At 39.0% G+C, this 27129-nt stretch overlaps 1 protein-coding gene across 4 annotated transcripts in view; it reads right to left on the bottom strand.

Annotated features, from left to right (window-relative positions):
- The window catches only part of WWC2 (WW and C2 domain containing 2), a 101562-nt gene that overhangs the window by 15394 nt on the left and 59039 nt on the right, over positions 1-27129 (bottom strand). For all 4 annotated transcript variants that reach the window (XM_062628336.1, XM_062628248.1, XM_062628502.1 and 1 more), the window contains exons 7-18: positions 26556-26702; positions 25565-25638; positions 21243-21485; positions 15673-15762; positions 13270-13880; positions 9689-9812; positions 7066-7146; positions 6895-6981; positions 3575-3767; positions 1755-1919; positions 1338-1456; positions 167-359 (exon numbers count right to left, since the gene is read on the bottom strand). In XM_062628336.1, coding sequence (XP_062484320.1) covers positions 167-359; positions 1338-1456; positions 1755-1919; positions 3575-3767; positions 6895-6981; positions 7066-7146; positions 9689-9812; positions 13270-13880; positions 15673-15762; positions 21243-21485; positions 25565-25638; positions 26556-26702 — 2127 coding nt within the window. The remainder of the gene's footprint in view (positions 1-166; positions 360-1337; positions 1457-1754; positions 1920-3574; positions 3768-6894; positions 6982-7065; positions 7147-9688; positions 9813-13269; positions 13881-15672; positions 15763-21242; positions 21486-25564; positions 25639-26555; positions 26703-27129) is intronic.

Here is a 27129-nt window from a genome sequence, read left to right as displayed (position 1 = left end):
CAGATGTGACCACACTGATTTAATTCAAAGTATATACTGACAAGTACTACAGCAAAGGCCGCAAACTGTAAATGCTCAGATGCAGCAGACTTCTACATTAACTGCTCAGAAACAGATCCCCAGACACAGCAAACTACCGTAGGAATGCGTATTTTAAGATGTTCACCAGTGTTAGTGTTGCAGCAGCTTGTTGGCTTTCATAGGCCTCATCACTCTTCTCTCTGTCCTTGTCTTCATTTGTTTCTGGTGCATCAGTGAGTAACCCCATGCCATCAGTACAGTTGCCTTCTACTGCCAGCTTAATGCCATCTTCCTCTTCATCCATGATTTCACGAGAGGCTTCTGCGAGCATTTCTAACCTGTATGGACAGAAGTAGCCCAGGCTTACTCTCAAACTGAAAAAGCCCACCAGAGAAATAAATGAGAAGGCCTAGGCCTTCACACATATACAATGTACATATTTTCCTGACAGGGAAAACAAAAGTATCACCCAAATGCTTCCACCATTAAGTTCACCTAAAGGCACATTTCATTATATGCTCCAGTAAACCCCAGCAAGCTCTACTACAGTTCACCTTCGAGATCATTATGACAACACTGTACTACATTCCATGGCTGTTATGTTGATACCTCTGAAGGACTCTGGTTGCAATAAATTCATAAAACAAATGTGCAAGTCTCTCTTTCCCCTGTAATAAAGCATGTTTATTTCTACACCGCAGCTAAGAAATTGCACAGGAACTCAACACAGCAATTTAATCTGTTTCTTTGGAAAGCTCACATGGTCTTCAAAAACAAGACCATCAGCGGAAGCACATAAACACTGACTCTGTTAGACAGCAGCCCTTGTTTCAAATCTTAGTTGCTTATTAACATTGATGAAAGTAGTATTTGATATAAGACATTCTAGTGGCTTAGACTCCCTGGGTGGCTTCACAGGAAGATGTACATGGAATGGAGGAGCATCAGCACTAGGAGTTATCAGAGCAGCCAAGATACAGTAAACCTGAAAGAAGGTGAATGAATTGGCCACACAACAGAACAAGACTGGTGGTGAGGCACTGGCACAGGTTGCCCAGAGAAGCTGTGGCTGCCCCATCCTTGGCAGTGTTCAAGGCCAGGTTGCATGGGGCTTTGAGCAACTTGGTCTAGTGGAAGGTGTCCCTGCCCATGGCAGGGGGGTTGTACCAGACAATCTTTAAAGGTCCCTTCCAACCCAAACCACTCTATGAGTCTATGATCTCCTCCAAAAGTACAGCCCTTTCATTTGTCTAAGAATAGGAGGAATGTGTGACATCATTCAGGCATGAACAGTGAGGGAGGAAAGGTGGCTTTACCAGTCTTCTTCAGAGCCCCTTTGCTCCTGTTCCTCCTCATCCTCATCATCTTCAGCCAGCTCTTGTTCTACTGCTTCCAGCTCAGCAGATGTCCTCTCCAGCAGAGCTGACACAGCATCCTGCTCACAAAGAAAAAGAAGATGAAACCAGAATCATGTGATACATAACGTAAGTAAAAAAAAACTGACAATCCTTGCAAAAGCTGCATTACTCTGCTGCTCCCTGACACCAGCAAACACATGACTTGGATCACAAGCATGTGGGTACTGAAGTGTCAGCGTGCAGCAGGTAAACTGACTGGTTTTATATTGACTAAACCTCAATCAAAAATAGACTGTTTGTAAAACGATAACGCAATCAAATATGCTCCTGTCCCCTTTTTAATGTCACATCTCCCTTTCCCAACACATTGCTCACCAAGTCCAATGAGTCCAATGACTGCTTGCTTAACAGAGACATGGATTCTTCATTTTGTTCCCTGGGTTTTTTACCAGGAATTTGCTTGCACGGCAATAGGTTGTACCACAGAGTACAAGTCCCATCAGAAAACGATAAATCTGCCAGACTGATCTGAGTCTCAGCCTGCACAAAAGAAGAAAGTGGAAGAAAATCATTTACATTTGTTTTATTTCCTGCAAAACAGCTGAAAATAAATTCTGCAGTACTTGGCATGTAAAACAGGCTGCACCAATTTGACATGAATCTTCATTCCCTCGTTAATGGTAAAATTTTCTATTGCCCTCCACTTCTGTTTGTTTATTTTAACTAGAAATATGCAGAGAGGTCCTTCATATTGTCTGTTCTGCCATCTTTTATTTCAGTGTGCAGAACATCCCCTTCTTTTGTGCACAAACCCCTTTGTATCACTAAGGCACATGTCTGCTTTCTACAGCATTCAATAATGAAAAACTGTGTCAATGAAACCCAGATCATCAACTCACAGAGCAGCAAGTTTCAGTCAATTTTTCAGTTGTTCTACCACAAAATTCATCAATATGGCAAACAATAACGGGTGATCTTGTTTGCTCCAACCAGTGAGGAAGCAGATGAAAAGACAGTAAAAGAGATTAAGAAACCCTTTCACTCAGACAAGAGCTGACATCCACTGAGTTGGCATTCTGGGAAAACTCATGAAGTACTTGTGTTTGGGCTGTGCCTTGGAGATTACAATTCTCTGTTCCTTGGCAGAGCAAATCAGCTTCAGAGCTGCTGGGCTGCATACACAGCTCTTGCCAAGACTCTTGTCGGGCTGCCCAGGCCTTTCTGCTGGGGTGGGTGGTACTCCCAACTCTTTAATTTGACCTTGTGATTAACCCTTTTGTCTTCCATGTTTTTTATTATTGGTGGTGTTTTTTCCTTCACCTCTGTATCCCGCATTCTGTTGTGTATTTGTTCTGCTGCCCTTCCCTTACTTAAAGGGAAATCTCTTACACACTGAAAAAGGCCAATAGGTTCCCCAGGAATTAAGTTAACTTCTACATTTTTGGAAGTGAGAGGCTGTTCTGAGTAGTCAGAGCTGAGGTACCCCACCACACTCTGCTTCTCTTCAGTGTGTTGTAACTAAAAATCTCTCTGTGTTACTAAGTCAGGCTCATGGTAAAAAACTCAACTGAGTTGTACAAGACCACACAGAAGCAATCTGAAAGTAAATGAAGCATCACTAACTAGCTGATGAGCACAATTAACAACAGTATTTTAGAAGTGCCAGTTCCCAACAGGCTGATCTATGAATCTCACATAGCTTTTTATTATTTCTATAAGTCATAAAAACTAAAAAAGTGGACATATATAATTTACAACAATGTGCAAGTGCAGTTTGTTCTTTCTGACAAGTTGCGATAATGAGGGTTTGCTTTTTCTTTGGACATACTGTGGCTCTTTTTCAACTTTTACTTTAAAATCTAGTGTTAGAGTAACATTACGTTTATGGGATATTTTATGTACAAATACCTGAGATGGTATCAACCTGTAATTAAAGGGCTAAGGTGTTTTTTTATTTCACCTTTGTATCCTGCAGCGTTAGAACTATCAAAACACCTCCAAAATCTTCCATCCAGGATTCTGTATCAGGAATTTAGAGAAAGGCAGTATTTTAAGTACTATAGCAACAACCAGATATTGCTTCAGGGTTTATCTCCATGTGCTGTGGAATTTTAGCATCCTTGACCATCAGAATAAGAGGGGAAACTATAAACAAATGCATGTAAAGAAACAAAGGCAGAAATAAAGCTGCATACCAAGCATTCTTCCCGATGACTTCGACTGACTGCACAAACATCTACTCTCAGCGTCTTCTGTAGCAGTGTGACTTGGGAAATGGGTACTCTGAATATCTCATTGAGTAAAATGGTTTCCATGGCAGGATGAACTTTCGTGCGGAACAGGCAGCTGATATCAGTTGAAGATGGAAGTACTGCTACCCTAATATACCTGACAGAGACAAAATTCAGTCTTTACTTGTATGTAAACCAGAACTTGCTGGGGATGCATGATAGAAGTTGGCCCCATCAACTAAAGGACTGAATGCCAAGAAAATGAAACAGCAACAAATCAGAGGTGCAATGGAAAAAGGTGAAAAAGAGGAGTGAGAAACTGTTCCTGCCCCTTGCAGAAACATTTTCCAAAAATGAACTTCTGTGCCTGGTAAGGTAGTAGGCAAGAGAGGTAGCTATTTCTGCCTCTCTCTAAATTTATCTCCTGGTTCAGTACCGCAAACACTGAAGATCATGTCCTAGATGGGAGGAAATATGATCTTAATGTTAATTAAAAACATGAGAAAAAATTGGGTGGATGTAAACTGAAACTCTTAGAATGATGTGAGCAGCACCGAAAAGCAGTGATGTCTTATAATCTTTTAAAGAAACAAACAAACCAAAACCTCCAGAGAAACCAGAAAACTAAGGAAAATGAGGAAGAAAATAGCTAGGGCCACAGCTGCTTAAATGTATTAAGTGAGACTTGGAAGAATGCACCTTGCAAGGCTAAGTTTAAGTACAGGGAGTAACTTGAAGTTGTTACATGACTGCATTCTTTTTATGTAACAAACATGAACGGATGTTATGTGGGTAAAGGTAATACTAGCTAACCTCCAGGTCTCACTTTAATAGCAGCTTGATAAAGACATTTCTAATGCAATTTGTACATTTTATTTACCTATTGCACAGCTCCTCGTACACATGAATGAGCACAGTAATTGTTTTACATCTTTTCTGTGCCTATGCATTAGTCCATTTCTGGTATTGGCTTTAAATAATTGACATTCACTGCTAAAGCAAGAAGAAAAAGCGCACCAAGCAAGATCGTTGTGGAAAAAACTTTTCACCCCAGATTTATAGTACTATTACTATATTTTCTGGTAATGACTTTGTATATATTGTTGTTGTTATTAAAAATTTAAGTTTTACATTAATTAACCAAAAGAAATCAGGTCTGTGAGAAATTTGGGTTTGTTCTTTGAATGTGGGCATAGCCTGAGCTCCCCAGTTATGCCAAGCTTTTTAGGATAAAGGCTATGATTGAAGTTGTCTGGCACGTATAGACTGGAGAGCAGGTATTCAACATTTTGACAAACCAATCCTGAAGTTAAGTGTTAGTGTAATGCAATTCCCATAATGCTGCTGCTGTATTCACATAAATGTAGGTGAGCAATTTGCATGGTCTACTGAAAACAGCCATTTTAATAGATTAAGCAATTAGGAAACATTTAGAAAAGAGGTGGGAACAGAAGATAAAGTATATTAAAGGTAGGTTTAAAAGGTGGTTCATTAGAGCTCTCTTTTAACAGTTAGCAGCCAGCTTATTTGCATCAGGCCAGCAAAAGGGGTAAACAGAGAAGTAAAAGATAAATTGCTCATTGGCTTTGTTTTACAAGAGTGCTTACTTTCATTTCAATTAAAAAAGGTGTAGAGTCAACCAACGCCTCAGATTTTATTGTGACAAACCTATGACTTCCCAGCTGATGAAAATATTATCCTGACACAAGTAATGACGAGTATTTGTCTAGGCTCTACCTACTCCAAAAATGAACAGCTCTTACAACTGTGTGGAAACAGGTATCAGTAAGACCTCACGTCACATCTACTCCTCTGTCTGTAACGGTTCAATAATATACTAATCTGTCCAATTTGATGTTCTAGAAAATGCAGTTATAACACAGCATCATTTTCGAGGACCAATTTTATCATTGTACATACCTGTATTATACATATATATCTATATATACACACATATATCTGGAGCCCATGGCAAATGACAGAAAAACTGCTTTTTGCAAGGTCTTTCTTCCTCCTGTCCTTTCTTCCTCCTTGTTTTGTGTAGCTTCAGTTTCATTAAATCTTATTAGCAGGAGGATGTCTAGATTTCTGCACTCAAGACACTTGACTACTAATTATAGCTTCAAAAAAAGAAGCCAGGCACAGCCTAACTTTATCTGACTGAATATTTTGTTGACATTTTTTTTTATATTCTGTATTATCTACTTTTTCTCTCAGCTGCATCAATTCATTCTTGTATAGTTTTTTTATATTCTTCTGCTAAATGCTAGTGAACTTGGAAGGTGAGAAGGGGAAAGATGGAGGTCAGAGAAGGAAGGATGATCGTAGACACCCCTTGTTATTAAGATCAAACAAAACCAAACAGAAAATCCAACAAGCCACTCAGGCCTGTATACCTATACAGCCTTTCAATATTCAGTGGCTTCCTCTTGATCTACCAATCAAATCCAAAATGATGTGGGACAGGAGGAAGGGAACCAGCAAGAAAACCAAATTTTGCAAGGATTGATTATGTTCTACTCTAATCTTATTTACCTTCTCAACAGTTTAAGCTAGCTTTCCAGTCTGTAAAAAAAACCTCACTGAAGTCCAAGTGTCCCCAAGGAGCCAAGGCAAGCTGTACTTATTTCTACAGATGAGAGTGTCGGATTAGAATCTCAGCAGTAATATTTTCTCATTCAGGCATTTTTCTTCATTTCCTACATACGATTTCCTCTGCAATTATTCTAGACCTTTCCTATTCAACACAAGTTGGCTAACACAATATTTCCAGTTCAACACAGGAACTATTAACAGACCTACAAGCTCCAATCATGAGGGTTGGTGTATCTCAATGTGGCTGCACTTGTCCACCTGCAATTTATCAAATTACCCCTTACCTTTAAAAGCTCACTTAAAAGACACACTATTTTAACATCATTTGACATCAAAATTCCACATAAATGTAAAAAAGACAACATTCTGAGATGAAAGAATGGCAAAGTATCAAAAGAACATTCTTAGTAACAACAGAATAGCTATTTTGCACTCACAAAGCTACAAGATGTTTTAAAACACCAAATGAAGCATCCTTAAAAAAAATTCTTTTGTTTCACTTTAAAGGAACGTGCAAATTTGCTGGTAACTACTTCCTGCAGCACTGCTGGAATATTTAAAATCTCAGTACCAACACAGTTAAAAAAGTTTTATATGTATTTTAGTGCTGTTAGGCAGTAAACCAATCAACTCCTTTGAAGAATTTGTACAATTCGTTATTGCTACTGCACAATGATTGTTTGACTTACACTTTAGAGCCAAGGGGGACAGAAAATGCCAGAAGATTTCTGAGCTGTACAATGATTATCACAAAACTTGAATTACTGTGGTCGTATCTGTTGAAGAAAGGACAACATGAGGGAAGTTTGCAAGTTGCACTCACATACAAACAGAAATACTCCCTCTGCTTACTCACTTACCTGAGTCCTATTTGTACCTGGGCAGCCTCTAGAGGTGTTGCATCATCTTCACTATATACAATATCATCAGTTTCATTTGGTCTAGGGCAAAGAGTCAAATATCAAAATTAAGGAAAATTACAGTTAGCTTTCCTCAGTAATTATGGTATGCGTACACAGAACACATATACATTCTCCTGAACAGGCTGATTTAATTACAGCATGCACTCCAAATGAGAATTTCAGAGCCTACACAACAGAAATACCTGTTTGGGGGACAGCTGCTGCTTGAACAATTTGACAACTCCAGTAATGAATCAGAAAGACCTTAGGCTGATTACTGAAGCAGGCCAAACTAACAGTCAAGAGAAAAATTCATGACATTTTCCTACTCATACTTCGTAGTTCTTTATGTCCCTACTGAATACAAAATAGGAAATCAAGATCTGTAATAAACATCAGACCACACGTGACCTGGGTTTGAAATACTGTTTTGAAGAATATTCAAGGAGCAGGAGCTCTGTAAAATAAAGGGGTTTCTGTGCAAACAAGAAGCACCTTTCCTCTGAGCCTGTTTTCAGAAGCATTCAAAGAACCAAAGGGATTAAAGTCTTGCAGCTGAAAAGCAACTCTAGCATTCAGTGGAATTACAGAGAATCCATGTGGCAAAATAATTCCAGTCATTCTCTGGGAGGATTGACTGAGGATGCAATATTAATGTGTTTCACTGATTTTTAAAATGAGACTGTTGGGATCAATAAACAAGATCAAGATAGGAAGTGTCAAGATAAGAAATGTGGAGAATGACACAGGCATCCCACAAAAAATGACAGCTTTATGTTAAGACTCTGCATCTAGAGGCTTCCTTTTTACTATTCATTTCCTGGCTGATGGCTAATTTGATAAAGTGTGTTTATTTCATCCCCTGCCTTGAATTACTCAATACAAAGGACTGGTCTATACAGCAGAAATCACTAGTGCAGCTTCTGAAGCACAATGACAAATTCTAAGTCATTTCATACACAGTGCTCATAAAAACACTTCTACTAAACATAAGAAACTCACACAGAGGCACTCATTACCTCTTCACTGCTTCCTACTCAGCAATAATTAAGAATATCCACACCTGGAGCTATCATGGAATATCTACAGTCTGTACATCTTAGCTTCCACAAATGGCAATAGCTTCCTTTTGTACACAGGCTTAGGGAACGCAACTGTCTTCTTTCATCCTTTCCTGAGCAAGAACAGAAAGACAACAGGAATTTGTTCTGCTTTCCACCTATCCCACTACTTTCAGCTGTAGAGGACTTGCAAGACAAGAAGACTTGCTCCAGAGAACATCCACAGCTTTGGTTCAATGTCTGTTCATTTCTATCCACTGGACCTTGTAACTGAGGAAGACAGTCTGTTTTGATCACAGTGGCTCAGAATCGAAACAAAATGGAATGACAGCAATGATTACTTGGTTACTGAACCAAAACACACAGCCACAGCCACTCTTTCAAGTGAAGGCTGAGTTTTTAATAGATGGGTTCTTATTTCGGCCCAAGAAGTTGCATTAGGTCTAAATGAAGACATGAAAAAACCTAATGTTAGGATTTCAGAGTTCAGGGTGAAATATGGGTTCATGACCTAAGGTGAGATTGAATGGGCATTGCAATAGCTCAGGAGAAATCCTTTTTGTATTTCAGCTTTTTATTTAGTCTCAGCTATTTTTATTACCTTTTAATTTGTGAAAGATTTGACAAGTAATTTTATCAGAGGCCAATAAAACCCATTTATGATACCAAAATGCACCTTTGGCTGTCCTAACAGAAAAGCATTTAGCCTGGCTCAGAAGACATCATTTGTGTCTTTGTAACCATCCTGCTAAAACATCTCTCTGAACATGAAAAGGACAAAACATTCTTAATGTCAAGGACTTGCTGAAGTTGAGGTGAAAAATAAAGATTCTGGTTTCTGTCATAGTTCTCTCATAAGTCTTCCCTTATGCAGTCTAAAGTTCATTGTTCTCACTGCCATAAACCAGACAATACTATATAAGCTAGTATGAAGGATCCTGCAGAAGTTATGCATTGTCAAAAAGCAACAACAACAAATACATTTCTTATATCCTGTTTACCACAGTGAAGCATAAAAATTAAACCCCAACCCAAATTATTTTTATACCTACCTTACAGCTGATGTTTTTTTTATCTTTCTTACATCTTTGTTTTTTAAAAAGAAATTTTTCAAGCAAAATCCTATGCAGTCTTAAGATTGTATCTAAACAAAACAGTGAGTTAACAAGAATCACTCTAAGTGAAGTCAATGCAGCTACATGGCAGAACCTGTATTGTTTGAATTCAGCTTTTCTCCTAGGAACACTTCTAGCAAGAAAAAAGCCTCCAGATCAGAATGTAGCTTATTAGCATTGCTCAAACAAGTTCTACAAGCACTGTAATGCAAGTTTATTAGCTTAAAAACGCCCAATGACACCTCAGTTTGGAAAATGTGCCCTTCTTTCAATATGAAAGTACAAAATATTTTCAAAAAAGACACAACCAATAACCTACTTATATAAATACTTATGGAATTATATAACTGCTTATAGGTGTATTTAAATTTTTGGTGGAAAGACTGGCATTATTCTCAAACCTACTGTTTTACAGAAGCCTCATATACACCGCTATCTCCAGCTACAGATTCATCGGACACAGCAGCAGATACACAAGCTGTTTTGTCCTCGAGCAGGTTGCTAGCTGTTCTTCTCGGTAAGTCAACACCTGCAGAAAGAAAGAAGAATGAAAACTAGTCCAAGAGATTAATAGCCAGAAAGAGCGAAGTGCATTGCTTAGAAAGTTGTGAAGTTGAAAGCAGTGACCCTTAACTGAGTATCAGAGTAGTTTTGTTCCACATCATTAAACATTCCGTGACTGTGGTGCTCTTCCCAGATATCCTGGCTAGGGATATAACCAAACTGATGAACTTGAAAATGTACAGCTATTATTCTTTCCCAGAGATACAGGCTCCTATCATCACCCATATCTGTTGAGCTAGTTATTAGCCTTCATTATCTTCCTTGTTAACCCTCATTATCTTGATCTTTAAACCTGCATTTGCTGTGTTCACAATGTGCACTGTATTAACACTTTGGCTACAGGCAAAGTGCTTGCCTACGGTTTATTAAAGATTTAGAAGTCAGAGAGACACCCTCTCCCCAGTGATACAATTGCTAGAAATGAAAAATCCCCTCAGGTTTACTATCATCAAAAACTTTTTATGCTACAGTCTCTTTACTATCAACTACTACTTAGCTTTAATCTTCAACTCACATTCATATGCTGGTGTCATGCAGTGAAGCAGCCGCATTCATGGAAAGCCACGTTCTGCAGCACAGTGAACCAAAGGCCTATGCAGTACTTTCATCTGCCAAGGGGTGAGGATATTGGTATGCATTATCATCCCCACCTGAATCATGACTTTACATCTTGTTAAGATGTTTAAAATTTAAGGCTTCAGATTAGATGATTGATTGCTGCATTCCTGCTTTTATTTATGTCAGTGAGAATGCTTTTTCCTTGATGATGAAGTGCTCTTTCTCTTTCCCCCCACCACGTGAGGGGTGAAGGTGATGACATGATTTATTGATTACCCTTAGGAATTACCACAGAAGCCTGAATTGACTTTGACAATGACAGAGACTGACTGGAAGAACTACATGCTATTCCAACTTGGTTTCTGACAGCAGGGGCATGTGGAAAGGAGTGACTATCTGTATGGTTCACCTGTGCAGAAAATTCAGAGACAGAGAATCAGGTGAGCACTGTACCTGAAGAGCCTGTGCAGATTACTACATGAAAATACTAGCTATACTGCCTTCAGGTGTGCCTGTCTACCTCCAAGGGTAAGGTTCATCAGTATTCAGATTTGTAGTCTTGTAAAACTTCAGTGTGTGGGCTGAAATTTTCCATGCAGATTTTATGCCTCTGGCTGAGTTTGTTGAACACCTTCCCATTTGGCATCACAGCAGTTCCAAGAAGGAAACTGGAGTAGAAACACTGAAACAACCCCCAGTCTTTGTCTAAGGTACTGAAGCCTCACCATGAAGCCCATTTTACTGTGGAAACTAGAGCTATTGAAGCATAATTAGTTAATATCTGGCTTTTCAAAATTTAAGTGCTTGTTTTGGCAGCCTTAATACAGATTTAAAGATAATTTGTGTCATATATATAAGCCCATATGAGGAAGTATCAGTATGATGAATCACAGGATGAATTTGTACTTTAAAACCATAACTACTTACAGACTTAAAAGACACACCGATGCTATCCATAATGATAGACCCTCGAAAAAGCTCAAAAGCATTAGACATCCACATGATGCCTTTGAATTAATGATTTAAAGAAATACATTTAAAATAAATAATTCTGATTCTTCATAGCCTTATGTGCTCCCAAGTTCCAAGCCATCTTAAATGTAGTTTTCAAACTAGCTGAATTGCAGCTGATTGCAAAGACAAACAGACTAGAATTTGTTGTTCACTTGGAAAGGATATGCTGCTGAAATACGGGCAGGAGAAATTACTTCCCCCCTCCCCCCCATCTTTTATAATATAGCTCTAGAGCAAAATTACTACTGTGTGCCACTATACTGAAAAGACAAAGGACAACATTGACCCCACCCCTTCCATGACATCAGTCAGTTTCTTTCTTCCCTTTCTGCACAGTTGAGCTGGGGAGGGGACAAGAGGGGATGCCCAGCTTGTACTATGCATACTGTTACATTTCTCTGGTGGTCCCACATTGCTCTGGTCCATACTGAAATTACTACAGTAATGCAGTAAGCTAACCCCATTACCCAACGGATGTTACAACAATTCCATGATACATATATATATATAAAAAATACATAAATTTTGCTCATGAAAATTCATGTCTGCATCCGTATGTCCAAATATTTTTACTAAAAGCTGGCACAAGGGTTCAAGCTTGGCAACAAATCTGGACAATGCACTCCCTAGAGCTAGGCTGTATTTATTTCAAGAAATCCCAACTCCTTAGCTGCTTCATTGTCAACTCTGGCCCAGAAACGTAGAGCTGGGAATGCTGGGTGCTGATCAGGTTTCAAACAGGGCTGCCAGTGCTCAGCACTAGTGGAAATCTGGCTCCCTCAGTTCTTCCTTGGCAAAACAGAGCTACTTCATAAAATAAACACAGGAATGGTTTGCAACGTACTTAAAGACAATGACACGATAAATGTGCAGACAAAGCACCACATACTGTCAACCCTAAAAGAAGGCAGCAAAGACTGTGGACAAGCCATCAGTTCTTGACAACTGAGATTTTTGAAGTTCTAACTCTGCCAAAGGCTTTGAAAATACAGATGATTAAATATGTTGCATGGCTTGTACTGCATGCAGACTGGAAGGGAGGTTCATTACCGCCATCTCGAAATTAACTAGTTACTAAGGATACCTCAGTAACTCACAGGGTCATTCGTCCCATCTTGGTTAAAGGGAAGTATGTTTTAGGATGAGATGACATCCTTTTGGAAGTTACCCACAGACTGCAGCGGGAAGCCTACACAGGCCTAGGAGCTCTGCTCTAACTCACATGAATGAAAAGCTAAAAGCTATGAAAGCCATGTTAAAAATGGGAAGAGTCTCACCATACCGGGCATGTGGTCATTTGTTTTTCCTCAGCTCACAGCTCAAACAATGACCTGCAGATCTTTCAGTGACAGCAGGTTCATATAACTAGATACACACACATAAAAATTCTAAATCTTAGGTCCAGAAATCTTTGTCACAGAGGATGTCAGTTTGTAACTTCTTCAGTGAGGAAAAAAAGCATCTGATTTCACATTAGCAAAACCCAGCAGAGGGTATTTCTCCTCTACCCCCATTCATCCTGACAATACCTAGGAACACCGTGCATCCTCTGTGTCTTCAAGATCCAGCTTCAGGGTTTTCTGCTATTTTTTCATGACAGAGTCTACAATACACAAACTTTCCTTCTGAGACAGCTACTGAAAAACGTAGAGGAATCAGACTGACTGTAGCAATCTGCACCCAAAGCTAGACATTATGAAGGTCCCTCAGTACTACTGACTGCCCACCATGGCAAATGTGTGCTAACAAGACACTCTTCAGTGACATGAGGTACCCCTCCATTCAAGGGCCAACTGTTGTTTCAAAATTTTCATGTTACATATACATTTGCCATTAGGCTTTTTTATTACCTGAACTTCCTTCATGTAGAGAAGGCAGAGGCTGCCTAATGCCTTCATTAAGGTCTTTATCATCTGTACGAATCTGAGATCCTGATCTGGCTTCAGAGTCCAGTAATATTTGGTTCTCACAGAGACTAATGCCTGCAAAATCACCTGAAAGGTCACAGTCTTCAAAGTCCACAGTGAGGTGATGCAGAGGGGAATTTTGAGCTGACATGGAAAACGCAGCTTCTAAAACCAATGGGGAGCCGGGAGGGGACAAGGAGGAGAGTGAGGATCTGGAAGACAGCGATGTCACAGATTTGGGAGGTTCAGTCAGTTTGGGATGGTCTGCAGCAGGAGAGTCACTGTAATCCAGTCTCCCATGGGAACTGACCACTTCATTTTCATGTATAGTAGTGATAGGCCCCAAAGGAATGTAACCACTTTTTTCTTGCAATATAAAGTCAAGTTTATACTGATAGTCCAAATCTGTTATTTGATCGCCTTGGTTATAGTAGAGATCTGTGGAGCTGAGCGAGTTTAGCGACCCTCTACTTGACGTGTTCAGAGATCCCCGGCTGGATGCCAGAGATCCCAAACTGCTCCCTGAAGACACAGACAACGTACTAGCTGAGAGGCTGTGAAGAAAGCACAAACACGGACACTGACGTTACTAAAGTCAACCAGCACAAAATGGAACAAGGAGAGGTAACAATGACTGGAGCTGCTGTGTTACTGCTTACAACTGAATGCTGCTCAGGGAATTATGGTTTTTAAGCAGCCATACTTGGCTTAGATCAGTGTGCCCAACCTGCACGCTATCAGGGCAATTTTCCAGCTTATGGCAAGTTGCCAAAGCCCCTTTTTGTTTCCAAAAGGCTGCAGGTTTGACAAACTGGTCCAGCACTAACCGCAGCCTTCTCAGATGTTATATTCACTCAAAGACCTGCTCAACTCTGGTGTGGGTGCTCACGGGGTCCATGTGGCAAAAGGGATCCCCAGGAAGGACGTTATGGCAGCAAAGGAGTGCTGCCACCTCTAGAGCAATTTATGCAGCCTGCCCTCTGCCCAAGTACCTGAGAAAGGTGGCAGCTGAAAGGAGACAACTTACAGGAGAACTGCTTCACATATATAATACAACACACACTCTACATGTACAGCAAATCCAACCACGTAAGCGTGGCAAAGGCCATAGGCCATAACATGCAGTCTTCTCCTGTTAATAACAAAAAATAAGGAGCCTTGCCAGGCCAGAGAAACTGTGTGTCACTGCATTGGCTCAGTAGGACTCTGCTGGGAAATAACATCAGGAAAAATAATGCAAGGCAGCCCCTTCTAAACACTTTAAAGATGTTCACTGAACAGTAACAGAGCTAGCGACTTTAAATATTTTGCCTCTGGGCTAGAACACAGCACAAAGAGACTCCCCAGTGTCCAAACAGGAGCACAAAATACTTAAAAAAATATTTAAAATACTCTTTCCATAACTAGTCACCAATCAAAATGCAATTTATGGGCTCTGGCCGAGATGTCTGAAATAGCTAAGCCAGCCTAGATCCCAGGAATAGGAAGGTACATCTTATTGTGAGAGGACCTTTTCCTCTTAACGCCCCAGGTTGATTTCTAAGAGAATACATTAATTACTGCAGTGTCCAATTGGTGTATCCCACTGGGATATGCAAGGAAATTCAGGATTTCCTAAATAAATATAATGGGCACATAGTTTGGTAGCCCAGGGTAACAGTCCAGAAGTGAGAGAAACTCTTTCCTCAGACTAGTTGTATGCATCATTAAAGATTCCCATGAGGGCAATGAGTCTGAGTTCACAGTTGCTGTAACCAATCACATTTTTGTTATCACTATGAATTTCATAAACCCAAAGTCAGATTTTGAATCAATGACTGTCAGGGGAAAAAAAAAATCCTGCTGAGGATACATTTCTGCCTACAGAAAGTGTAAGTCAGTGTTGAAGAACAAAACCAGAATCAACTATTCATGTATTTACATGCATATATGTATTCATAAAGTCTCTTTAGTTATTACATAGAATAAATGATACAGTTCTAATAATTGATTTTAGATAGATCTCTGAGAAACCATTTGGTCTCTTCAATGACAGAATTTGAAGATACAACCAATTAGACAATTCCTGATTTACTTACACTGAAGCAAAATAATGTCTGCCTGCTTAATTATGGAGGCTGTGCAACAAATCCATTCACTCCAGTCTGGAGTGCTTACTGAAATTACAAAGGTATGTAAGGTTTGCATGGTGGCAAAATGCTTGAAGCTATTACATTTGCATTTTCTTACTTAAACAAATTTTGCTCAGCCTGCAGCTAAGACAAAAACCTAAGAATGAAGTTGAGGCATCCAGGTCCACTAGATTGTTGCTCTAAACAGGTTTAACATTATGCAGTATGGGCTTACCTCCTAAGTTGTGAATGCAAATAAGTAGTTAACTTTGTAGTTTCTTCAAGTTTCTGTACCAGCTCTTTTCTTCTCTCCTCCAATTTCAATCTGGAAAGAGAGTAAGCACAGGTAAGCATTGCAAAATAATCTGGAGGCTAAAATACTTTACAGATAAGACAGAAACAAAGTGAAGATCCCCCATGTTTTTATGTGGTTGCCAACTACTAAAATCCAAGAGACTGTGTTAGCTTTCAGTCCTACTGTAAAACTTTAACCACTCCAGCAGAGTGACTTAACCTGCAGAATACTAAGCACTGTAATGAACCTGCTGAGTGTGCAAGCAAGCAGAGTGCTGGTACATTCACATTGTACCAAGGGGAATGTGCACCCAATAAAAGAGTAAGAGACGAGCACTGGGAAAATAGCTGCAACTTCAGGAAAATAAGATCTGCACTAACAGAGTTTTAAAAGCCATGCTGTAGGCTGGCTCCTCACTTCATACAGTTTCAGAAAAAAACCCCGAAGGAGCACTAATACCAATATTAGCCCTGATGATGCAAGAGCTTGAGGTAGCATTGCAGAAATTTACAAATAAAGCACTCCATTTGATTTCAGAGTCTTCATATAGAGATAGTAAATCAAAGCAGCATTAAGGTGTAAGGTTCTGAGATGATAAGACCACATCTCCTGGTGAGACCCCACATGCAGTACTGCATTCAGCTCTGGGGCTCTCAACACAAGAAGTATGCAGAACTGCTCAAGTGTGTCCACAGGAGGTCACGAAGATGCTCAAGAGCGCTGAAGCACCTCTGCTCTGGAGACAGGCTGAGAGAGTTGGGCTTGTTCAGCCTGGAGAAAAGGCGGCTCTGGGGAGACCTCAGAGCAGCTTCTAGTACCTAAAGGGTGCCTACAGGAAATCTAGAGAGGGACTTTTTACAAGGGCATGTAGTGATAGGACAAGGGAGAATGGCTTGAAACTGAAAGAGAGGAGATTTAGCTTAGGTATTAGAAAGAAATTCTTTACTGTGAGAGTGGTGAGGCGCTGCAACAGGTTGCCCAGAGAGGCTGTGGATGTCCCGTCCCTGGCAGTGTTCAAGGCCAAGTAGGACGGGGCTTGGAGCAACCTGGTCTAGTGGAAGGTGTCTGTGACATGGTGGTGGGAGTTAGAACTAGATGATCTTTAAGGTCCCTTCAAACCCAAACCATTCTATGATTCATTCTATGATATAGGAGTCCTTGGTAAAGATTTCTACATCCCCAACAGCTTTGTCACCACCTCAGAGACACACAGCATTGTGATGCTCAGTATCAAGGTTCACCTTTATAAAAAAGCAGGATTTACTGACCATTACCCAGCGCAGCTCTAAACCCACAAATGATGGAATCTCCAATTCCTTTTAGCTGGCTGATAGCAGAAAGGATTCACTAAGTTTTACAGTGATTTTTTTCTTGTTATAATTCCCTTTTATTACTCCATTTACAACACCAAATAAATTGCTTTCCCTCAGTGGATTCAGCTAAAACTCTCCTGTAGTTGTGGATTAGTACATTCTCCTCTAGCCCTTGCTCAGTCAACTGATACATGTCACAAGTTCTCAAGCAACTAATCTGAGAGACAAGAAATTGCATCCTCTCTTTAAAAAAAAACAAACCAAGTGGCTGTCCATTCTTAGAAACCATTCCTTTGGCCTTCCTGGCATCTCAAGGATGTGTAAATTAAAATTCAGATACAGAGAACACTTCAAAAAACAAAAATCAACCATTGCTTTCTTATGCAAAGTGAATGAAATACTCGAGAGTTCCCAGAATTCACTCTTTGAGTGTCACATACCAGTAAAAAGACATTAAGTCCTCAATTCAGCAAAGCATGAAAAGCACTTGCTTACACCCATGCTTATTCAGCCAGTGAATGTGGGTTACGCAAAGGTGAATAAGTTACCCCGAGGGTCAGCCAGGGTGCGAACTTCCACTCCACTACTTCCACTCCACTGCCCATGCTGCATGTGCTCTTACACCGCAATAATGTGTTCATCTGCCAGTACCTGCTAGGACTGTTAAAAGCATACACGGTGTTTCATTTTTTGCTTGGGAAGGGATACACAGGGGTCTCCAAACCAAGAATTATACTATCGGATACTCTCTCCTACCATATTACTATTTATCAGTGCCTTGCGTCTTCTTTTAAAGCCTAATCTATCCTGCTTTTCCCAAGAAACAGTGCTCTTCAATAGCTCTTTAGTGGCTTTTCAATACTGAAATATCATTTTTATCTTCGAGGAAGAAGCATGAAGATTGCTTTAAGTGTTCAACTACTAATGGATAAAGACAAGGAAGAAAACTAAAAGCTTAGGAACTTTTCTAAATGGAACCCTCAAAACCTATAGTTTTTCTACTGAATTTGTACTATCAAACTAAAAGGTTTGATTTTTTTTTTGTTTGGGGCTTGTTTGTTTATTTATTTTTTCTTTTCCTCCAAAGCAGAAGCAAAAGTTTATTTCCCTTCATTATCTTGAGGAGTGTGATAAAACATATTTTATCCCATATAGTTCAGCTCCTAAAAAAACTCCTTCCTGGATTTAGTTTGATCTACTAGTAATTAAAGAAGTAGTATTAATACCTGTAGGTAGATTTCACAGAGGTGTTAGTCACATGCCACAAACACAAGCTGGATGATGAAATCACTCCTGGAAGTTCCAAGACACACAGCGAATAATTTTGTATTTCACAACAAATTGAGATTCAAGGAATTATTTTTTTGTTTTTAATCTACACCAGTCAAAACTGGGGGATAAACCCCCCCCCAAGCCAAAGCCAACATGCCACCCTTCAAAACTTTCAAACAACAAACTTCCCTCTTTACAGCATAAGCAGGAACCTTAATATCCCCCAAACCATGTAAATACTTGAATAACCATCATGTTACCTATTCTGACATGGGCCCCTCTTAATCTCTCCTCTTTGCATCCCTCCTATCTAAATTAACCTATTACCCGTTGTGGGATCAAGACATTTTTCTCCAGTTTTGATCTTAAATTGTAACATTGCCGAGAGGTACTCAGAATCTTAAGAAAATACATTAAAAAGGTGAAGAGCAGATACTTCACCTTTCAATACAAACTTATGTGGACATGCTTATGAGAGGCACAAGAGCAGGGGCCAGTTTTGCAGGAAACAGCACAATCAAGTAGTTATGTCACACATGTGTTTGAATGTCTGTGATTACTTAGAAGATTTTGCCAAGGACTGAAGCAGTAACAGAATCCCCCTGACATGAGGGAACCCAGAGGCAAGCAAGTAGCAAGTTTTCCACAATCTTGTTATTTCTATTTAGTTACTGGAAGGTTTCTTAAAGCAGTCAGGAGTATGCACTGTCTCTGATTTTCTGAAGCTGATATGTTATGATCTACATCCACCTTCTCTAAATTGATTCTGTGTACATCTACCAGTGGCAATTCCAGCATCCTGCTCCAAAATAACCCCAGGCAATGATCTAATGCTTTTGTTTTAAGTCAAAGCAAGTCTTCTGTTCCTTCCCCCTGAAGGAAAAAAAGAAAATAAAAAGAAACAAATCCCAACCCCAACCCAGACAACCTTCGTCACATCAAGCTCTGACACATTCCATAGCTTCTTACACTGTTGCTTCATTATCAAATTCATTATACAGTGGAAACACTGGATATATTGAATACTGTAAATCTAAGGCATTCATGAAACCTCATGAAAGAAAGCAGTAATGCAACAACAGTGCAGCACTTTGAAGATGGTGTGGCTCCTCCACTGATAATGGAGAGAAGAACCTTCCTTATCTCCAAGAAACAAAATTCTGAGGGCTGATCTGATACAATTAAATGTATCCTTTTCTCCAATTAACAGTTCAGGAAAAGTTTTAGCATCTGAGTCCTACAAAAGAAGATTTTCTTTATGTTCACAGCAGACACGCCAGAAATAATCCTCAAAACAGCACGGTGTAAAAGCCTTGATGTGTTCTTAAGTCATCAAGGGAGACAGCTTTAATACCCTAAACAATTGCAGGTAGAAATTCACTGGAGATTCACTGGAATAGCGAAAAAGCAAACCAGAAGCCACCATAAATGCCACCTCAACTGGCAGTGTCTGACATGAAATCTTACAGCAACCTCAGAGAGCCAAAAAAAAAAATAAATCCACATTTTCAGGAATAAAAATCCAAAGGAGAAAAATTTGAAGAAAATAAGACTGAAAAAATGTAAGCTCTAGCAACTACTTGTGTCACTATACATGAGGAAAAAAGCCTGCTGTTTCATTTCATCCTGACAATGAGACAATTTTACTTGCCCTTGGTACTTCCAGTTTGGCATCAGACACGTATGAGAAAATGGTCAGATGCAGGATTTCCTTTGGCACTAAACAAGCAAATCCAAAACACAAGACTAAGAAACCAGCTACCTATTTACAGCACGAGTCAAGACTTGGCTCTTACTTACAATGGCATATTAGCAAAATCTTAGATTTGCATTACTTATTTGTGAATGTGATTTTATTATTGATCCCTTATTCTCCATTTATTAATGGAAGTCAGAAAGCAACAGTTCCACAGTAATTCAGATGCTACTAACATATCTCCTGTAAAAATATAGTTCTAGCAGGACATAATCCCTCTAAAACATGCTTGGGTTATATACTGCAGTTTGAACTATTAGGAAGTGTATAAATACATCTAAAAATCAAATGTAATATACACATTCGTACTTTGTAAACCAAAGATTTCCTCACTGCTCAGCTACAGTTTAGGACCCAGCATCTAATGCCACTAACAGGAATGTCACTGTTCAGTGAAACTGGAGCAACAGCAGGTGTTTCTTAGCAGAGGGAAGTATGAAAGGCTTACTGTGCTGATTGTATTACTTCAACAAAGCATACTACACTGAAACACACAATGACATTTTGCGTTTATTGCATTTTATGTGAGCTAGAGTGTGGAAATATAAAAATAAATTTATTTCCACTTACAGCTGATGAAGAGTCTATTTGTGACAGTCACCTTTGGTTTTCTTGAACTCTGAATCTGGCTAAAACAATTTATTGTGGGAGTCGCTTCAGTTACCAGTTAGGTAGCAGCAAGTTAGTGAAGTTTTGCAGCAATTATCCTTCTCCTCTGAACGACTCCATTCCCCTCCTCTAGTTCCATTTTTGTACGTAATAAAACTCCCAATGAAATGCTTCAGATGTCGCAACGATCAAGATAATCTTTGTAACCTGAGTTCAAATAGTTTACAGCTATTATCAAAAACAAGTAAATGATGTATTGCCCTCCTGCTGGTATGCTGACATTCCTCACTTCTTCAACATCTGTCACAGGCGTTTTCATACTGGTAACAAACGCAGAGCAACTGATATTGCAGAGCACATACAGGGTGTTCACATTCTCACAGTACAGAAGACTTCTTTGTGTTTCTGCCCAGTGGGCTAATAACAAATTTAATTAAGATCTACATAGAACAGTTACTGAAGGAAAACAGCCCATCAAGGCATAGTTCAGGGTCTGCAATGAGTACAAAGGTTAGACTGCAGAAGGCAGCATTTAATATTTGAAAAAAACAGCTCCTTACCTTTCAGCAAGTGCTTGACTGGGTGTGCTTTTTACAGAGAGCAGCTCTTCTTCAAGCCTTTTCCTTTCTGCTTCTAGCTGCTCTAGCTCATCTTGAGTACGTCTGCATGGTGTAATAAACTGGAGTTCCTTTAAAAGCTCTTCTTTTTCATTGATTAACATCAGTTTTTCCTTTTCCACATCCAGTGCCCCAGGCCAAGCTTCACTATCTAGCTTAGAGAGTTCAATCTTCAAGTTAGCCATGCTAAAATAAAACAGAGCAGATTTGTCTGAGCACAGCACAGTTCACAAGTCCCAGGAACAAGAGAAGTGATACAGTGTTTTGAAAGCTGGCAGAATATAACATTTTCTGCTCAAAGCCATACATTTAGTTTTGCTTCAAAGAATGCAGACTTCACCAGAAGAACAAGACACCTATCCAGGCCAACAGCAACATGCATACGCATTAAAAATAAGCTGCTCCTGCATTCCAATGCCAAGTTTGAGTAGAAGTCACAACGTAAATAAAAGCTCTCTTAAAAGCGATCTGTCTGGTAACATGGTTGTGGCACTCTACTTACTGAGGAATACGATGGAATTCTTCTCTGCTGTTGGAGGCTGCTTGGCTCCTCACAAACAGCAACTACCATGGTGAAAGAATGTGCACCATAGAAAGATACTTCAGCAGCATGCATGAATGCAAAATTTAACAGGCGAAAGCACTGCTCTTCTATGTGATTAAAATAAAAGGTAATTGGACAGCAGCTACCTAAAGAGAAAGGAGATTATTTACTCAAAATTTTGAGCTTGTGCAACTGCTGTTCCCATTGCAGATGTCAAATCAGGGTTAAGACACCCAAGACTTGGTTAGCCATACATGTTCTGTGAACACACGCTTATAATAAAATCAGAAACCTCTCTCCATTATTATTGTACTATAGCTCAGTCCTGACCAAGACAGGTTATTTCCAGTGTTCACCCTCCAGAATCATTCTGTCTATGGGCTCAGCAGCATAGCTTAAGAAGTGCAGGTCTTGCAATAAAGACTCACTGTCCCCTAGGAAAGTCTAAAAATTCCTATTATACATGCCACATTATCTAATAGGACTAATAACTTTCTGTTACTTCCAGCCTTAGCCACACCTGAACCAGCAGCGCAGCTGAAGATATGGAAGCTCTGAACTATGTAACAGCTCCTAGCCTTCTGCACCTTCTTCTTGTAGGCTGGAAAAAGGCAGAGAAAGGAGAAGTTAAAGCAGAAAGACATTCCCATACAGTCTAGGGCAAGAGGAACTGATCTGTTACTTTTATCTGTAACTGCCATAGTTACCCTACATCAGCTCAACAACTGATACAAGTCTGTGCAACTTCAATATTAGCAGGCACTACTTAAGGTAATGACCCATTTCATAAACACAAACAGATAATTCGGTATGTATAATCTTTCTGCAGTTCTGACAGATCTCTGGGAAAACATTTTTCTTCTTTCCAGTTTGTTTTCCATGATTAAGAAAACTAACAATATCATGCTTATTTTGCATCTCCAGTTTTAATTTTACAGTACATTAAGGCATTTATTTATGGGCAAAGCTAAGAATAGTTAATGATGAATCTAACTATCCCATTGCTTATACCAGAAGCTGAACAACTCATCTTCCCACCAAACCCCTGCAAGAACAAGTTTTACTCAGGGTATTTTCACAGAAAAAAACAATGTAAAATAAACAGAAATACTAGCAGTGCTGCCATAACCAAATGGTGGGATGAAATGAAATTAAGCATTTCAACATATTTTGCAGCTCTCACATATATCACATATATTCCACAGTCCCTTAGAAGAGCAGTAGTCAGAGGGAAAACAATCGAGTCATTTCAGATGGATAATGAAACGTTAAGACTTCATCTCCAAGTCACTGGTTCTAGATAATCTTGTTCTGAAAGTACCTGCTACTGACAGCTGTTAGATGGCCTGTGGATTGCAATGGTAGTATCCAAATAGTTCCTTTGCTCCTGTGTTGTAGACAACTCTCTGCTACCATAACGGACTCTTTTCAGCTGCCTCACAGGCAAAAGACTGGATGGACAAGAAAACTGAACTGGTCTCACTCTTAAGGAAGTCCTTGCGTTACAGGTCAGCAAGGAATACTACCCAAATATTCATCACATCAAGACAGGATTGTAAGCACGCTGTATTGGATCCTTTTGAATAACAGTTGCAAATGAACTAAGTATAGTTAACATCAACATTCCACCTCTTGAAGACATTCTGCTGGCTAAGCAACGTAACATATGCAACATATGAAATTACCGTTTTCAAGCAGAGAAGTTCACTTACGTGATCCTCTCTTAGTTATTTTAACACAAAACAACTCTTTTCATATTTAATATTTCAGAAAAGAATTACAGTGATGATTACAATGGCCATAGTACTTCAGAGGGATCTAATTAGATACTGAACTTCATGTGCAAATTGGTATGTAACTTCATTAGTTCAGGATATGTACACTTTATTAAGTTCACCCAGTAGTCACTGATAAAACCAGTGTGTGCAAACACTTTAAAGACTTTAACAGTGTCTTCAAGACATACAATTCTCTTATTTAAAACTGAAAAGAATATTCATTACTAGGCAGTTTTCAGATAAAACTGAATAAATATACCAATTTAAAGGAGAGAATTTAACCTTGAAACACACTAATGTTACTTAGAACAAATACTTAGTTATGCAAAGGTAAATGAATGAACTACTGAAATTTTGACCCACATTCTTGGATGACTAATTTGTGAGGCAGTGAGATCTTGTGCTGCAGTACTCATACCCTGAACTGGTTTTCTTTTCTCTCTCTCTTTTTATTTTTCAGGTAGAAGTGATAAACTGACTTACTGCCAGGAGTTTTTTTGGTTGAAAAAGTGAGATAAAACACAATGCTGGGACTTCTCTGTTTTGACTGTGTCTTGACACCAAGGATAATCTGGATCAATCATGCCTGAAAAAAATGTCATCTAGCCACATCACTATCTGACAATTAAAGTTGTGTACATAATGATTCTGAGTCAGTATCATACATGCTCAATACTGAATAAGCACAACAGCCTTAGCGCTATGATACAATCAATGCGTTCATCAAAGAATTCCATCATATTCCTCAATAAGGATATAAAGAATGACTGTTGTTACCAGCAAGGATGGTAGATGCTACTCAGTATGAGGAGGGTATATATTTGAAATTAGGCAAAAAAAAACCAGTTGATTGTGCAGCCTCCTGCCTTTAAAACGTAAAACTAACTATGCCTTTACTTGGTACTTATAAGCTGCAAATTTATTTTCCCAGTTTTCTACTTGACCATTCAGATTAAATGACATTTAAGCACATTTTTCATCTGGAAAAAGAGCGCTGTTTTTTTATTGTATTGCCTTCTTTAGTTCTTTAGGGTGAAAAAATAACTTTGGGTATGGCTTAAGGTTTTAGATTTCTATTCCCTTTAAATTAGAACCTCCATAACAAAAACCATAATGTTTCTGAATAGCTGACACCTGATTTTGTGAAAAGTATTAGAAAAATAATATGGCATTAATTAATACATTGTTAAGAGAAAGATATTCCACACACACTTCTTTTTTTTTAAATAGTAAATCTTCCCCCAGTATTATGCAGCACTTCTGGTGCACCAGAAGACACGTCGTTCTAAATCTGAATGTTCTGCTTTCTGATGACCATTACTTCAGTGCTGTGGCAATTCATCAAAATGGCCCTCCTTTCATGAGCAACCCCTGCAGAACTTTATTTGAAAGGCATTCCACATTCATCAGTGGAGCAGCTCCTGATTTCTTTTCTCCTCAGGTTAAACCCATTAAAAAACCAAACTCCATAGTGATAACAAGTATGTAAATTATGCAAAGTCCTAGGGAAAAAAGATATAATTAAGCACACTAAATCTGCACTGGAAGTCTGAAGCAACTCTAAAACTGAAGAGCCTTCAGTGGCATAGTAAACTGAAAGGATGATCCCAAAGCAGCATAAAATGGGCATAAATAACCTAATGACTCCTTTCAGTGGAAATCTACCTCGCTCTATTCCCTTAATCCTGGAACTGATATTAATTTGTCACCATCTTTATTTTCTTTCTTAATACATTCAACTTAGCATTAAAAGTAGACCTACTTTTAAAAAGCACCAACTGCTCCTGAAAGTCTGCGCATTCTGAAGGGAAAGCTGCACTTTCCAGTGATGCACACTTGCCTCAGGAGAGCAGCCCACTAGATGTCACTGCGAGCACAATGTTAGTGCTGCAGAGATAGACAGCTTCAAGGTTGTATCTTAGCAAAGCAGCTAACCCTATTACCTTCGTTTTGCCTCTTCATATTGAAGACTTAGTCTGACCTTCTCTGCTAAATTTGATTTATTTCTTGCTCCAACCTGTTGAAAAAAGAAACAGCCTTATTAATGTGTAAAGCTGTTAAACGAATCAACAACACCTATGCACAAGCTAGAAAAATTAAGACTTGAAAGACTAAAACCACACCCAGCAGCCACACACTTGCTGTTAAATGCCTAGTTAGCAATCTACTCAGATGTACAAAACAGTGCTGTTTTCTTCTGATCCAGTTCATCTATTTTTAACTCTGTATTACCAATTGTCCATATTACACTGGGGTAAAGCAAAAGCATTTTCCAACAAGTCTCACAGTGCTCACACCTAAGATTTTGATCTACTTTAGAACTCAGTCAAAGACTTCAATAAACTTGTTACAAAATATATCTTAGCTCTTTGTTTGGAAAACCTTGTACAGTCTTTTCCTTATAACCTTAGGTCACAGAACTTCAAAGAAGGTACAAAAATAAAGCACAGATTTCTGTATATGTAAAATACAGTCAATGAAACAGAAGGTTTTAATGAATTCCTGAACAAGTAGTTCCACTGACAGTTTTTCAGCTGCATGAAATGAAATCACACATTTAAATTCTGAGATCTTGTTTCTGAAAATTAAAAGCACCTTCATGTTGAATTAAGCCTGTCAGGTGAAACGTACCCTATAGACAAATCAAAAAATGCTATCTGCTCATGCTGATCTTCACTGTACTGCAACTATTTGATTAAATCAGATTGTCATAAATTCTTCATGCCAAACATTTAAGTTCATCTTCATTTAAAATTTAAAGGGGGGAAAAAAACAGATAACTGATTCTAATTAATTCTCTCAAACCTGTGTGTGTGTGTGTGTATATACACACACACATCAGCAACAGTAAGCAACCATTTAATTCCAATTCCATTAACTGCAGCATTTTGATTCAATTTGTCTTTACATTTGATAAGATTGAAAAAAGCTCACCTCACCAGAAATGTCAGTCTGAGACCCTGTATCCAGAGTTTGTCTGGGAAAACACAGCTGGGAGTTTACAGAGCTGGAACTCAGGTCTGGTTCTGATGTCCTAATGGTCTGGTCAAGATTGAATTTCTCTCTCAGCTTTGCAAGACTCTGTCCAGGAAACAGAGGAGGAGGTGGTGTTAAAGTTCCTTTGCACTTTATTGTGTTTAAACCAGTGTACCTTCAAAAGATGTTTACATGGAAAATGAAAATATTAAAATTCTGGGTTTACTTACTATTAAACTATCCTTTTAATCAAGCAGTTGGTAGGTGACACTATGGGAGACCAACACCTGTGACAATGTAAAAGCTACTCATGTGGTTTTGTGTGTCTCAGTTTTTATTCTCTGACTGACATAGAGTGTTTTTTTGAACTAGAAACGTCACAGGCTTCACTCTGAAAATTCATTTTAATACTAGTATGGCTCAAAGAATTTTGAGAATCCCTTGAGAAGTATAAATTGCAAAGTATTTATCATCAGGAAAGCAAGTTGTGTTAAACCAAATCCACATAAAACTTACATCAGCTGTTCAAAAT

Source organism: Pezoporus occidentalis, unplaced genomic scaffold (genome assembly GCF_034315485.1).
Source record: "Pezoporus occidentalis ecotype Australia unplaced genomic scaffold, CSIRO_AGI_Poc_V1 ctg1, whole genome shotgun sequence".
In the NCBI taxonomy this organism is placed as follows: Eukaryota; Metazoa; Chordata; class Aves; order Psittaciformes; family Psittacidae; genus Pezoporus; species Pezoporus occidentalis.
Note: the sequence above shows the minus strand (reverse complement) of the source record. Positions and strands in the feature narration are given on the sequence as shown.